Here is a 14,731-nt window from a genome sequence, read left to right on the forward strand (position 1 = left end):
TGAAAGAAGCTGCTGGGTGTGACTTCTCAAGCAGGAGGTCAGAAAGCACGGGGTTCCCCTGATAGGGCACACACTCTGTAAACTTTTAGGCAGCTCCCAGGAAACTTGTTATTAATGCTGCAGTCATTAAAAGGCGCAGCCCACGGCAGATTTATTAGCTCAGTAAACCACAACACGTGCCAAGCTCTCTGGAAACAAAAGGGTCTGTCAACTTCACTCCTCTTGCTTGGGATTTGAGAAGCCTGGGCGGAGAGCGGTGGGGATGGAGCTGGTGGCTTTTGTCGCGGGGAAGTGGCATCGCCTCCGTTAACCGACGCTCGCCAGCACGGTTCGAGAATGCAATTCCGTGGCAGCGAAGACATCGGAGCACGGCTGCAAGGAAAGCACAGCGAACCCTGCTGAGCTCACGGTGCTCGTCGCGGCAGTGGGACGAGCAGCCCCTGGTCTCCCGAATGGAAAGCTTTCCCCGTGTGCCTGCCATGATAAATCAGTTGCCGTCCTCCTGAATAACAGCATTCACTGAAGTTACAGTGGGAAACTTGTCTGGCTGGACACTGTGCCATTGCTGTGCGGAGAGCAGCCGGTGCCGATCGCTGGCGTCGCGCTGAAATATCGCATTGATTGCCGCTCCAAAGCTCGGCTGGCAGCACCGGGCTATTGCAGCCGTGAGGAGCAGGGCGAACACCGGGAGAAGAGGCGCCGGGGAAAGGCAGCGTTGGACCATCTCGCCGATCTCTCCGGGAATAAGAAGCACGCTGGATGTGTTAGATGCTGAAAGGAGCGGAGGAAGCTGGCACGTCCCTGGGAGGATTTGCAGGCTGAACTTGGCTGGGGGCTCGCTGTCGGCAGCCAGGCGCTCACAGGCAAAGCGGGTCAGTGTGTGCCATCGCCCTGGCGCGGGGCCTGGCTCTCGTCCCACCGTGACCCAAGGGAGCCAGTCCCAGCTCCTGGCCCGGAGAGGACGGGGGAGGTGCCTGCTCACATGCGGGTTATAAATGGCCCGACGAGGAGCCAGCACTTCCCTGCTCCGGAGGCGGTGGGTGCGCGGGGTGAGCGGTGCCTGACACTGGGGCAGGCAGGAGGCTGGGTGGCAGCACTCAGACGGATTTTCCCTTGCGGCATCCTGGAGCAGGGCAGACGTTGCTGATTTGTGAATGAATTTGACCAGCTGCTGTCAGAGGCAATGGGGAGCAATAACAAAATGCCTGGAGGGAGCAAGGACGTGACAGACATCCCAGGGGTCATTAATTTCTGATGACAGGCTGGACTGGCAGAAAAGGCTGCAGGGTTGGGATGAGGGTCTCCTGCACCCCTATTCTTTAAAACTAAGTGCAAGGAATAAACCAGCATTGACTGGATGAGAGAAAATTGGGAGAAAAGGGGAAAAAAAAAACATGCAGAAGTTTTTAGGGGATTTTGTGGATTTTTTTTTCTTTTTATTTTTTTTTCTTTATATAGGGAAAAGCATCTTGTGCTCCTCAGGCAGCCACCCAGTGAGCACCAGTGAGTGTCACCCCTGTGCAAGCCCGAGCTTGGAATAAAAGGTGAGCCACCGTCTTCCAGAGGTTTAGAGTTTTCCCTCCATCCCTAACTGCTTTTTTTTTATCCTCTTACAGTCTCTCCTCCTTCCTCCTCCTCCTTCTCCTCTTTTGTTAGCTGGTTGGTGGGGAGAAGCAGAGACTGGAGGGTGGGATGAGACAAGGCATCCTTGTCCAGCAGGCCTCCTGACCCCTGGCACCCCCAAGCTCTGCACGGTAGCTGCAGCACTGGCTGCCTTGGCAGGCTATCAAAAGAAACTTCCAAACACGGAGATGTTGAGGGCTGGGAAGAGATAAAGGCTGGCTTGAGCAAGCTGTTTCTTGTCTTAAAACTTGGCACCTGGACATATTGAGGCAAATGTATGAATGGCTCAGCCATTCATTACAAGGAAATCTTGATATTTTAATTTTTATTGCAAATTTTTTCTTGGGGGGGGGTGTTAATTTCCTGGGAGTTTCTATTGTATTCATGGTGTGCAGCAGGGGTGAAGGAAATATGTGCTCTGGGGATCACCCCAGCCTTCCCATCTGCTTGCAGACCCTGCAAGAGATTAAACCACCCTGGCTGCCTTAGCATGGGACATTCCTGAGTTGCATTAACCAGGCTGGAAATCTCCTGTCAGAGCAGTGGCAAACTGGAAAAAGCACTTTATCTTCACCATAGCAGACAGAGGGCCACGTGCTGTGGGTAATGTCTGAGTGCCGGTGTCTGCAGGCTTCCTTTTCCTTCCCCTTTCTCCCTTCCTCATTCTTTTTGCAGTCTATGTCTCTGTGATGGTGATTCCTCTCCTTTCCCCTGATTCTTGCCAGCAGCTCAAACCCAGGGGTGGGGAGAGAAATCACGTAATTGTTTGGGTTGGACCTTAAAGATCATCCAATTTCAACACCCTGGCTATAGGCAGGGACACTTTCCACTAGACCAGCTTATTCAAAGCCCCATCCAACCTGGCCTTGAACACTTTCAGGGATGGGGACTGTATTTTCAAGGATTTTTTTTTTTAAACTTCAAATAAGATAATCCTCCTCAGGAAAAATTAAGTCTTGAACTCCTGTTGTGATTGATGGGTCAAACCAGATGTGTCTGAGGTGACACATGTGCAGGGGGCTTGTTTCACCTGTCTCCAAGTGGGGCAGGACATGTCCCTGACCCCAAAAGTGCCTGTTTTCCTCCCATCCTTGAGAAGGATATGTCTGTAGCAGTTGGCTTGGTGAGGCCAAACTTCACAGAGCAGGACGGGGGAGATCTTTTCTCCAAAGCAATTTAATCCTACTGCAGAAGTTCAGTTTGTATCTGTCCAGGACAAAAGCATTGCAACTTCTTGCAAGCAATCTCCAATTCAAAGAATTATAGAATCATAGGGTAACTGAACCTGGCCAGTCTCATCCATCCTCTTCTGTCTCCCCTGGCCTGACTGCCCATTTTGCAGAGGGCAAAGCAGGGTTGCTGTCCCTAGAGTGTCCAGGAAGGCAGGAGCTGGACTTGGTGCCCAGGGACTGTGGTAACATTTGGCTAAACCAGTTACAGCAGTGGCAGTGTTGGCTGGGGACTTCTGTGTGGGGTGAGACCCACAGGACTTGTGCTCCCTTCCCAGTTAAACTAGTGGGAATTAAACCTGGGGATGGGGGTGAGTGAACACCTGTCAGACCTAGTACGAGTCAACCTTAAAGTGTCAGGAGGGAAACTGAGGCACTTAAAAGAGGCAGCATAGCATCAGTGGTGAGAAATTGGTCCTGCTGGGGAAACGGCTTTCCCAACCCACTTCAGATGATCTTTCTCCAAAATCCTCTACCAGATAAGAGGGACTGGAGAATCCTGAGCCAAGGAGGGGAGGAGAAGAGCTGAGGAGATATTGCACATCATGGGGGCAATGAAGCATCATCTGCAGTGGGAATCATGGTGGGGATGACACACTACTGGTAAACCCTTTATCAGCTTTACCTACAACCCTTCTCCTCCCCAAATCCCCCCCTTTCCAAACCTTGTAGGAAACCCACTGGGTCTAGTAAATGTCTCATATGCTTCACTGGGGTGAGGGCATCTCCTGAAGCCCCAGCTGATGCTCCACCAAGCAGTTTCACTGGCATTCATTGTTTGCAGCATCACGATACAAGACTTATAGAATTATATGGGGGGCGGGGGGGGGGGGGGCAAAGAAAGGCCATGAGGGGATTGAGATGGGAGTCTCCAGCTGTGGTGTTTGCAACAATAATGGCCAGGATTGTGTTTATGATCTCCTCAGTGGAGGGTCTGCAGCTGCACGCTGTGAGCCACAGACAGCAAAGGGGCCCAGAGATTATTGTGCGTGGAAAAAAATCTAACCATAAAAATAAATAAAAAGCCCACAAAGAATCTCTGGGCCAGCTGGAGCAGTGTCACCCAGATTAACTCCCAGTCTCCTCGTTTTGCCATTCCTCACTGAAGTCAGGAGCCCCTCAGGGATGTTAGGAGAAGGGAGATTGGCAGCTTCTGCATTTCAGAGAGCTAATGCTGCATGGGGTCCTCTTAAATTCCTTCTGTCAGGGCTGAAGGTGTTGCCCAGCCAGGTTGAATTTCTTTTCCCTCTGCCTTCTCTTGATTTTTTCCAGTGCTGGCTGCGCCATGATGAAGGCATGCTGTTGGAGGCAGTACTTAAACCTGATCTGCAGCTGTCTCTGTTGTAATGGATTCAATTCTCTTAGAGGTCTTTTCCAACCTTGATGATTCCATGATTCAAGGAAAAAGAGCTGGAAAACCATTAGAGATAGAGGATGATGAGGCTGTGATGAGTTGTTTGCTCTTGGTGGGATGTGTCTCACCAGGAAGAGCAGAAGCATCACCCTGGCATGTATCACCTTCTCTTCCCTCCTCTCTCTTGTTTCCTTCCCCCTACCTAGCTCATCTTCTCTGGGGGAACCCATCCATGTCTACCCATGCAGCATGGTCTCTCTGCAGCTCAGGCCAGCCCCCTGGGGTGATTGGAAGCAATCCAGATCAGGGATGTGGGGTGCATCCATAGGCATCACGCCTTTCCCTCACTGACCAGAGAGCTGCTGGTAAGTCCTTGCAACCTGCACTTCCCTGGCACAGAACATGCCATCCCAGAGATGTGCATGGCATGCGGCGTTTCCCAGCTGGGCACAGTGGCATGGCTGATCAGCTCATCTAACACCTAAAACCAAGAAGTATCCGATGTGGGTAGGATGTTTCCTCTCCCCGTGCTGCACCTCTTAACGTTCCTTGCTGGCATATGGTGTTCATCCTGGAGTGCATTCCTCTGGAATTATATCATGTCTCTGGGAGCTGGAGTGCAGCAAAAAAGTATCATCATAGCAGGAGCCAGCACAGGAGCTGTCTGGGGTTGGCTGTCAGGTGTGCGTTGCCAAGGGCTGAGGCTCCAGGAGGAGCTTGCTGGCATCGTTTTCGCTTTCAATAATTGACTAGTTAAGAAAGGAGGAGAGTTTAATCCTCTCAAGGTCACTGCTGTGATTTGGGTAAAGCCTGGGTACTCGCAGGCTACCTTCGTGCCTCGCAGTGGGTTCTTGGGCACTGTAGGTGATGGGGCAAGTAGCTTCACCAGGTCATTCTACAGCAAAATGCACTAGGACTGGCATAAAACTTTGTGTAAACCTCTCCTTTGGCTATGAAGCACCATGTTGAAGGGCTGGTCTGTTCCTGAGTTTGTGCCAAAATGACGGAGACCTCCCATTCTGGGACATGTCGCTATGATAAAAATTCTATTCAGGCTGAGTTTGAGATGGTTAAGAAAATATTTGTGTTCCTGGCAGAGATGAAGTCTCTCTTATACTCAGCGAGTGCCAGGATGGTGAGGCCTCCTGCTCTTGGAAATGCTCACAGTTAACAAGCAGAGCAGGGAGGACAAGAAATAGGAGTTAGGGGTAAAAGAATTCAGGGTGGTCATGCTGAAAGTGAGCAGGAGAAAGTTCTGTGCTCTTCCATCCCTTGCTGGCACCTGTTTGGCTGATTCCATGCATCCCAGGCTGCTGGGAACCGGTTGTGGCTGCCAAGCTCCCAGTTTGAGTGGTTCTGCAGCTGGAATAGCCAGGAGGCAATGGTGGGGCTGGGATGCTCACATCCTGTCTGCTCCCATAAAACCCTGTGAATGCCTCCTGGTGCTGCACCACTCCAACACCTGCCTTTCCCTGCTCACAGCCACTCAGAAGGCCTGGCAAACAATTTCCTCTTGGGAATGCCCCCTCTGGGCACACATGCAGCTTGACTTGAGGCTGGAGAGCAAAATTGCTTTCAAAAGCCACAGGAGACTAATTCCTCCACCTGGAAATAAACTGCTATTAAGCTGACAGCTTTCTGGGCCGAGCAAAGAAGTGGGAATTTTGTGCAAATCCTGATGCCACGGTGATTTAATTCCTAATTTTTCCTGTGCTGGATGTGGCACCAACATTTTCCCACTTGAGTAAAAATTCCCTGGAGTTGGGCTGATCATCATTCACAAAATGCATCTTTTCAAGGCACAAAGCTTTTAGTGTGGCAGAAATTGTATTTCAGCCACAGATGTAAATGAGCTGGAAGTTACTCTATGGGCCGGCAGATCTGCCTGCACATGTTTTCCTTTTGTCAGATCCCAAAATACACCACCCTGCACCTTGATTTCCTCCTCCAGGAGGAATGAGGGATGCCTGAGGGGGATGATTGCACAAGAGGAATAAACTACTAGCTGTTTAAGCACTAGGATGATAAATTATCTGTGGCCTCTTGCAAAGCAGGTGGGAATTGTGACATTAACAGTTGTAACAAAGTTTGTTTTAATACGTCTTTCCATTTCTTTATTAAATAATGGATTTTATTTTTACATTAAAAAAAAAAAAAAAATAGAGCAGAGACTTTTAGCCAAGCAAGCATTTCAGTGTCTTTTCCCAAGTAACAAGCAATAGCACAAGAGGAAACAGCTTCAAGTTGCACTAGGGGATGTTTATATTGCAAATTAGGGAAAATTTCTTCACCAAAAGGGTTGTCAAGCATTGGAACAGGCTGCCAAGGGAAGTGTTTGACTCACCATCCCTGGAGGTATTTAAAAGATGTGCAGATGTGGCACTTGAGGACATGGTTTAGTAGTGGATTTGGCAGTGCTGGGTTAACAGCTGGATTCAATGATATTCAAAGTCTTTCCTAACCTAAATGATTCTATATTTGAACACAGATCCATAGTGTGGAGCTGTAGGGTTTGGAGGTGCTGGGTTCCCTCTAGGTCGATCCCTCACGTCTTCTCTGCAGCCCTTGTGGTGACTTGAGAGGCTGCTTGGCTTTGCCTTTGGGGTTGTGAAATGCTTTTGATGTTTTTGATGCTTAATTTAGCTTTGCCTTTGCTAATCTTATCTATCCCATCCCCTGTAACATCTACAAAAATCTCCCTAAAGGATGGAGATACATGTTTGAATGCTGGAAAGTCATTGCAGTTTTGGCTCAGCAATTTCTGTCCAGAGAGGAGAAAAGCAAATGGAAATAACCAAGACAGAAAAATTTGAAATGGTATATTGTTTTTTGTTCTTTGCCCCTTCTGGCTGTCCACAACCTTTATTCCATGGGGTTTGGTGAGATTCAAGTCTTGCAAACACAGACTTTATGCAGGGCAGTGGGGCTCTTGTCCAGATCAGGAAGCAGCATCTTGTCTCTGTTTATGCAGTTTCTCTACTCCTCACTGGTTTCCACTTGAACATCAAGCTGTTGACTTTAACTTTTTGAGTGTGACCACCCAGCCACTTCCTTATCCACTGAGTCATCCAACCATCAAATCCATGTTTTCTCCATAGAGATTAAGATGTTGTATGGATTAGTGTCAAATGCTTTGCGCAAGTCCAGGTAGAAAATGTCAGTCGCTCTTCCCTCATCCACCAAGACTGTAACTGTGTCATAGAAAGCTGTGAAATTTGTCCAGCAGGATGTGCACTTAGGGAAGTCATGTTGGCTGTCACCAACCACCTCCTTATTTTCCATGTGCCTTAGCAAAGTTTCCATGAGGATCTGCTCCATAATCTTGCCAGGCAAAATAATTAAAGCACAAAGGAATTCATAGCAAAATCTTTTCTTTCTTTTTCTTTTTGCATTCCTTACATTTCATTCTGATTTTTCCCAGGGAGCAGGAACATGGACCAAAAAGCACTCAGGCACCTGCAGGATGCCTTTTCACTCCTGCTCAAGCCCTTGGTGTCTCTTTACATTAAACCATAAGGGCTAAAGTCGCCACCCCAATGGCTGAGCTTTCCCTCATCCAAATGCTTGCATGCACTGGTGAGGGAAATAGAGTTGCAAATCCCTGTATTTATATCCTATTGGAAAATTTGGGATGGCTCTGCTGGTCTAAGCAGCTTTGCAAGTCCCACAGATAAAAAACCATCAGTGTGAAGTGAAGGGTGATAACTTACCCTGTAAAAGTGATTTGTTCAGTGTCTCCTGATGGAGGCCTCCATGAAATCAGGTGCAATTTGGAAGAGCCAAGGGTCTGATTCTCATCCTGCTGAGAGAGTTATACCAAGAGTAACTCCATTGAACTCTCTCAAATCAATCTAACAAATTCAGGATCAAACATAAAAAGCTGATACTTCTTGGATTCCCATTAGCTATCCTCTCCCTAAACCCCAGAAGTCTCAAACACTGAGTATAAAACCAGGACTGTTTGCAAAGTGTCTCCCAAACCAGCAAACAACAAAATGTAACAAGCAGGTCAGAAAACACTGTTCCCATTTACACCAACATTTTTTGTGAGATTTAATAATATTTATCAAGAGCTCTTTGCAGCATTTATGTGGGGAAGCCTTCTGCAGGAAAAGCTGGTCGAAGCAGGCAGAGCAAAAGCCTGAATGACCTTTACTTTCAATAGATTCACATGAAAAAAGCCAACAACAAAAAAAAGAGTAACCTTGTCAGCAGCAGTCTCTTTATTATGGGAGGGGTGTGTGACTGCAGCAAGGGTTTAATGGTCTCTGGCTGTAGTCTGGTTTGAGCTAGTTTTGCTGCCTGCTCAAATTGGCATATGGGATCTGGAGACCCGACCGCGACTGCATCTGTGGCGTCATTTGGGCTCAGCCGGGAGAGTCCACACTGGAAAAGTGTAGCTGCTGCTAGTGCTGCACTTTAGTCGGTAATTATTCTAATTTTACAGAATAATTAATGGGTGGAGAAGGGGGGGGAAAGGTCTCTTATGCAATTTTGTTGTCGAGAAGCAGCTCTGGAGCATTCTGGTGCTCTGAAGCTGCTGTCCCAGCTGCCACTTAGCCTCCAAGATATTTAAAAAGAGAAAGAGACAGCGGCAACTTTCTTTTTTTTTTTTTTTTTCCTTCAGTCTGGAGGATTTATGGCCTCTATCATAACTTATACACTTGTTTCACTTTCCAATAACGTTCCTTTTCCCCTGACCCCAATTACTGCTGGCAGCCAAATGGGCCTGGTAAGCTTTGCTATTAAGACTTTGTTTATTTCTTTACTTGGCTGATACAATAGACAGAAGACAATCCCAAAATTTTCCTCCTGAAATTTTGTTGCTAATACAACTCTTCTGTCCTTTGCTAGAACAACAACTCTATTTGGGACAGGTGGACTTCAGCTCTTCCTTTTTGCCGTTTTTCTTTGAAATTTGCTCTATTTGCTGCTAATGCCAAATTAATATTGGTAATAAATGTAGAATTTACCAGGATCTGTCCACCATGCCTTACAGATTCATGTCATATCTGATATGGTCTAGTTGTGGGTTGCTGTGGAAAAGACAGATTCTGTTTTCCACACTCCTGTGTGAGAGCTCATAACCCTATGCGTGGTCACCAGAATTTGTTGGAAAACTGACCCAGCAAAGGGGAAAGAGAAAGATAAGAGGGGTTTCTGTTGGATCAGTGAGTCAAACTGGTTTATCCAAGTGCACCTGGTTATTGGGAGGGACTAGGGTTTGGAAGATGCAGCCAAGAATGAGGTAGGAAGCAGTAACCAGGGAGACTGGGCATACTACTCCATCACGGACAAGGGAGAGAGGGACATCTCCAGGGATGTGTATGGTCTTAGGTTGCTTTCATCCCCTTCTGGAGCAATTGTATTCTCTTCACCCCACCGTAGAGACAACCTGGTGTTTTGGGGTTTTTTTTTGCATTTCTCACCCATGTACCTCAAGCTTCATTGTGTGAATTTGGGCCTTTAGCCCCAAACCCAGCTCCATTTCAGATGATGCTTTGTTCGGAGGCATGTTTGAGGGAGGCTGAGGGAATGAAGAATGGGGCAGCTGTTTCCTGACTCCATCAAACAGCAAACTCTGAAACACCTCCCCTAGTATTATTTCTTTAATTAGTCATTGATTTTTTGCTACGGGGAATTCCAGCTTGGTGGTTGCCAGGGCAACTGGAGGTAGCCTAGGTAGCATCCTCTTAATATCCGCATTCCCAAAGAGGGGGACCAGTCCCCAGGCAATGGGCTTTCATCCAGGGAGGGATGTGTCAGCTGATCTCCCTATTGAGAAAAGTCTTTAAGGAAGAGGAGAAGGAAGAAATCAAATGCAGTGAGAAGCGTGAATTTGCAACAACACAGTAACAAAGCTTTCCTCTCTCCCACCTTACTCCCTGACCATCATCTGAGGCCTGGCATCCCTCTGCAATCTGCTTTTAATGTTGGGGGCTTTTTGGCTGAGCTTTGTGTACTGCATTTCAGCTGTGTCATGATTTGTCTGTACTGCTGGCTGAAGTGATGGATGTTGCAGTGAGAGTCACTGTATCTGCCCACTTCTGGCAATCATTTTTGAGGTTGATCAGGAGGGGAATTCCCATGTCAAAAGGGTGGGAGCAGGTGCATATCAAAGCCCAGCATCAGTTTTCAATCTTCTCTCAATTCATAGAATCATAGAATAGCTTGGATTGGAATAGACCCTTTAAAGGCCACCCAGTCCAACCCCCCACAATAATCAGGAACATCTTCAACTAGTCCAGATTGTTTAGAGCCCCATCCAACCTGGACTTGGATATTTCCGGGGATGGAGCATCTACCACCTCTCTGGGTAACCTGTGCCAGTGTTTTATCACCTTCATCATAGAAGACTACTTCCTTAGATCTAGTCTGAATCACCCCTTGGTTTTAGTTTAAAACCATTACCCCTTGTCTTACCACTACAGGCCCTATTAAAATTCTGTTCCCATTTAAATTAGGGCTTTGGATTTTGTCCTCTTATTTTTGTTCAGATGCTCCATAAGGAGCCAATAAAGGTTTTAGCAGTGCTCAGAAAGTAAAATTTCACACTGGTGCGTCTTTGGACTTCCTGGTGTATAATTCAGCTCCCACCAGAGCTAAAGCAATTCTATGAGGAAACTGCATTTTTGAAGGAGAAGTTGGGAGGTCCGTTCCATATAGAGACATCAAGTGGGAATAGCCACTGGGTAGAATTTGGGAGAAGAAATACCAGTAGACTGGGCTGATACCAATGTAGATACTTCCCTGTATGTGAGATATTTAACATTTGAGGTTTTGCAGTTTTAGTTTACAATGAACTCCCCACTGCTGTAACTTCCCCTGGTAATAAAACATTTCGGTGCAATCCAAATGCAGCTTCATGAAAAAATAAAAATAGTAGTATTTATTTTAGGAGGGACTGCAGAAGGCAGCAAGCTATGTCTGTCTGCACAGAACCAGAGGGGATCAGCCTTGATGTCATTAGGAAAGGGATATCTGGAAAAGTGTTGGCAGAGAAGAGCCCTCCCCCCTATGTCCTTTCTGCACACATATGTGTTTTTTCAAGAAACAGTTGAGATGGGCTGAGGCTAGGGCTCATCTTACCAATTTTCTGTTGTTTCTATAAAATAATGGACCCCAAAGGGGCCTTTAGCAATGGTTTAGTTGCAGGCAAGTTGGCCAGAGTCCCAGTCTCTGCTTTCTATTTGCAGGAGATCTGGGAGACACTGCCGTACAACTTAAACAGTGACCAGGACGGTACTTTTGCAACACTTTTCCCCCTTTGCGCTTTTTTTGCACATTGGCAAGTAGTCCCCAGTCAGTCTCCTGGGAATGAGAGCAGGGCCAAGAACACTATGCTGAAAAGGGAGAGAAACTGAATACAAAGGGTGGCTGAGGGGAGATGAAGTGTGAATTTCTAGGAAATGGTCTTGGGAAGGTGCAAGGGCTGTGGGGAAGGAATCTCAGCCAGATCAAAGGGTGTGTGGGAAACATGATACTGCAAGGAAGTTAATGAAATGCTTTTAAACAGTGGTGGGAAAGGTGAGAGACCAGGGAGGCTGAACTGGGGATGGGAACCTTCATTTAAAGGGATTTATTTTTCTTGTTAAATGAGCAGTTGGCACATGAGTGTCTGTTTATGGCCAGCAGCATAGCCAAGGATCAGTGCTGATAGATCTGCTTGTCTGGCTTGGTGAGATATTTTGTTTCCCGCCTTCTGGAGACCTTGTTTGTAAGGCATGGGGAGTCATCACCCATGACTGCAGTGAGGACAATCCTTGCTGCCTCTGCTGACCTGTAGGATGCTGACATGCTCCTATGTACCCTCTCCAGAGATGCAGATCTAAAAATTGTTTTGGCTGTCTCTTGAAACCATGCAGCTGTTTTTGCCCACTGTCGTGTGGGTGAGTTGTTAGGATGCCATCTAAAGAGGTTCAGCAAACCTGGAGCGTGCAGATCAGCTCTCTGCTTCTCTTGTATGAGATGATGGAGAGACAGAAATGTCTTGGAGGGAGACAGGTCAAAACCAAAACAGTGGCGAGAACTCCTTGCTTACTGGCATTGTTAATCCCAGAGAATACTTAATGCAATTAGCAGAGGTTCCCCAAAGACTCTATATTAAGCAAATTGTCTCTCTCCACTGTGCAGAGGGCTGGGCCCACCAGAGCAAAGGCTGGGTTAAACTAAACAAGGCTTGGTTCCTCTGCTCTGGTAGGAGCTGCCACCAGGCCAAGGAGGGTTGTTTTTAGCCACCTGATACAAATCCAAACTTCTAAAATTTGCATCTCAAGTCCAAGGAAGGGAGATGTGATATCCATTTGGGCAGTAAGGAGCTGTTCTTTTTTTCCATGGTCCAGTCAAAAGTTTATATGTTTGATAGATCATGCTTTAAGGCAGCCTACTGTTCTTACAGCTCATTTTCAATTTTGCCTCAATTTGGCTATGTGTGTAAAGGCTGCTGACCCAATTTTTTTTCTCCATTAAGTTCCCACTGGGGTTCATAACACGAGAGAAAAGGGTCTTTGGGATATCCATGCTATTTAAGGGTATGCTTAATCTCTCCCTTTGTAAAGAGAAAGGACAAGACTGCATAAATCAAACAGTTACACATCCTTCATAAAGTAATTTCTACAGCAATTAAATCTGCTTTTCTATTTTCTCATTTTCCAGGAGAACAATGCATTTCCTGGCCTGGTTCAATTTGCTGCTTCTCCTTCCTTGCTTTGGTACTACAAAAACCTGCTTCCCTGGCTGCCACTGCGAAGTGGAAACCTTTGGTCTCTTTGACAGCTTTAGCTTGACCAAGGTGGACTGCAGTGGAATAGGCTCACACATTGTTCCTGTCCCAATCCCTCTGGACACCTCCTACTTGGATCTATCATCAAACAAACTGGAAACAATAAATGAATCTATGCTTACTGGCCCTGGATACACTACCCTGGTGAGTCTCGACCTGAGCTACAACAAAATTGCCAAGATTTCCTCCACAACATTCTCCAGGCTTCGGTACCTGGAGTCCTTGGATCTGAGTCATAACTCTCTGGAAGTCCTTCCAGAGGACTGTTTCTCCAGTTCTCCTCTAAGTGACATAGATTTGAGCAATAACAAACTTTTGGATATAGCTATTGACATTTTTGCTTCAAAAGGTCAAGGCAAATCCCTGAATGTGGATCTATCCAATAATATGCTCAGCACAATTACAAGACACCATGAAAAGAGTATTCCCAACATCCAGAATTTAAATCTTTCTGGAAACAGGATAGCATTTGTACCAAACCTTCAAGGCATTCCTCTCCGATATTTAAATCTTGATGGAAACCCTCTGGTTAAGGTTGAGAAAGGAGACTTCACGGGGCTGAAAGACTTGATTCATTTATCCCTCAGTGGCCTGCATGGCTTTAGAGAGTTATCTCCTCATAGCTTCAAGGAACTCCAAACCCTTCAGGTTCTGGATTTATCCAACAATCCCAACTTGAAGTTACTGTCTGCTGAAGTTATCTTTGGTCTGAACTCCCTACAAGAGCTCAACCTCTCTGGGACAGGCATATCATCCTTGCCAAAGACTTTGCTGAAATACCTGCCTTCCATCAAAAGCATAACCTTAGGGAAGGACATACAGTGTCTTAAGACCATCAAAGAAGGACAGTACCACCGACAAATTGGGCTGACCAAAAAGGAAGTCCTCAGTTGCCATGACAGCCATGGATCCGTAGCAGCAGCACCTTATGTTTTGTGATGAAAACTGGGCAGAAGAAGGGGTGGGGCAGGGAGGGTGGGGGGCCATGGGACTTGTACAGGTGTCGGACTGAGGTGGCTTGCAGTGTGCCTTTTGTAAAACTGTCAATAATTTATATATTTGTATTTGCCAATAGTTGTTTGTTTGTGGATTTTATAAACTCTCAAATCTTGATCCGCGTTACCTGCAGGCTCCGGATTTTACCCGGCGCATTGAGGTCCTCACTCATCCCGTTGGCTCAGGAGCGGTGATGCTGAACAATGCGGGGACAAGTCGCTCTGCAGGTCCCAGGGCAGAACACTCAGTCTGGAGCAAACTCTTCATGCCTCAGACACGTTTGTAGGAGCAAAGCTACACCTCTGCAGAGCACACACCAAAATGTACCAGCTCTGTAGCTGCTTGCTTACAAACCCATGCATCATCCTTCTTTTAATTATTACTCCCCAAAATGTGCCTTCTGGATGTTGCCTTCATTAGCAGCACCCTGTTTTCTGTCATGCACTTTCAGTCTTGAAGAAACATTTCCAGACAAACCTGAATACAGGGTGCACCTAATGTGCTGGGTTTTACATGTTATTTGCATAGGTGTGCAACAAACATTGAGTAAGTCAAGACATTTTCCCACCAATTTATCCTTTTTCCACCCTGTTCCTTTTAATGTCTAATTAACTTAGGTCCAGCTTTGGCAACCTCCTGTCTTTTTAACCTCAATGAGCCATTGGTCCGAGATGATGTACAGCAGAGGAAGGGAAGCAGAAGGGTCTGCTAACAGCCACATCTCACCCAGGAACTAGCCTTTGATGA

The 14,731-nt window shown here is 46.7% G+C and overlaps 1 protein-coding gene across 6 annotated transcripts in view; it reads left to right on the plus strand.

The window, feature by feature from the left end:
* The window catches only part of TSKU (tsukushi, small leucine rich proteoglycan), a 37,022-nt gene extending 22,923 nt beyond the window's left edge, over positions 1-14,099 (plus strand). For 3 of the 6 annotated variants that reach the window (XM_053971159.1, XM_053971160.1, XM_053971162.1), the window contains 2 exons: positions 1,459-1,544; positions 12,862-14,099. In XM_053971159.1, coding sequence (XP_053827134.1) covers positions 12,869-13,927 — 1,059 coding nt within the window. In that variant the 5' untranslated portion in view covers positions 1,459-1,544; positions 12,862-12,868 and the 3' untranslated portion in view covers positions 13,928-14,099. Of the gene's footprint in view, positions 1-55; positions 873-1,458; positions 1,545-2,158; positions 2,227-12,861 lie in introns of those variants that run through there. The other 3 variants (XM_053971161.1, XM_053971163.1, XM_053971164.1) reach the window with 3 other exon arrangements.
* Positions 14,100-14,731: the final 632 nt, after the last annotated feature.

This window comes from Vidua macroura, chromosome 2, assembly GCF_024509145.1.
Source record: "Vidua macroura isolate BioBank_ID:100142 chromosome 2, ASM2450914v1, whole genome shotgun sequence".
NCBI lineage: Eukaryota > Metazoa > Chordata > Aves > Passeriformes > Viduidae > Vidua > Vidua macroura.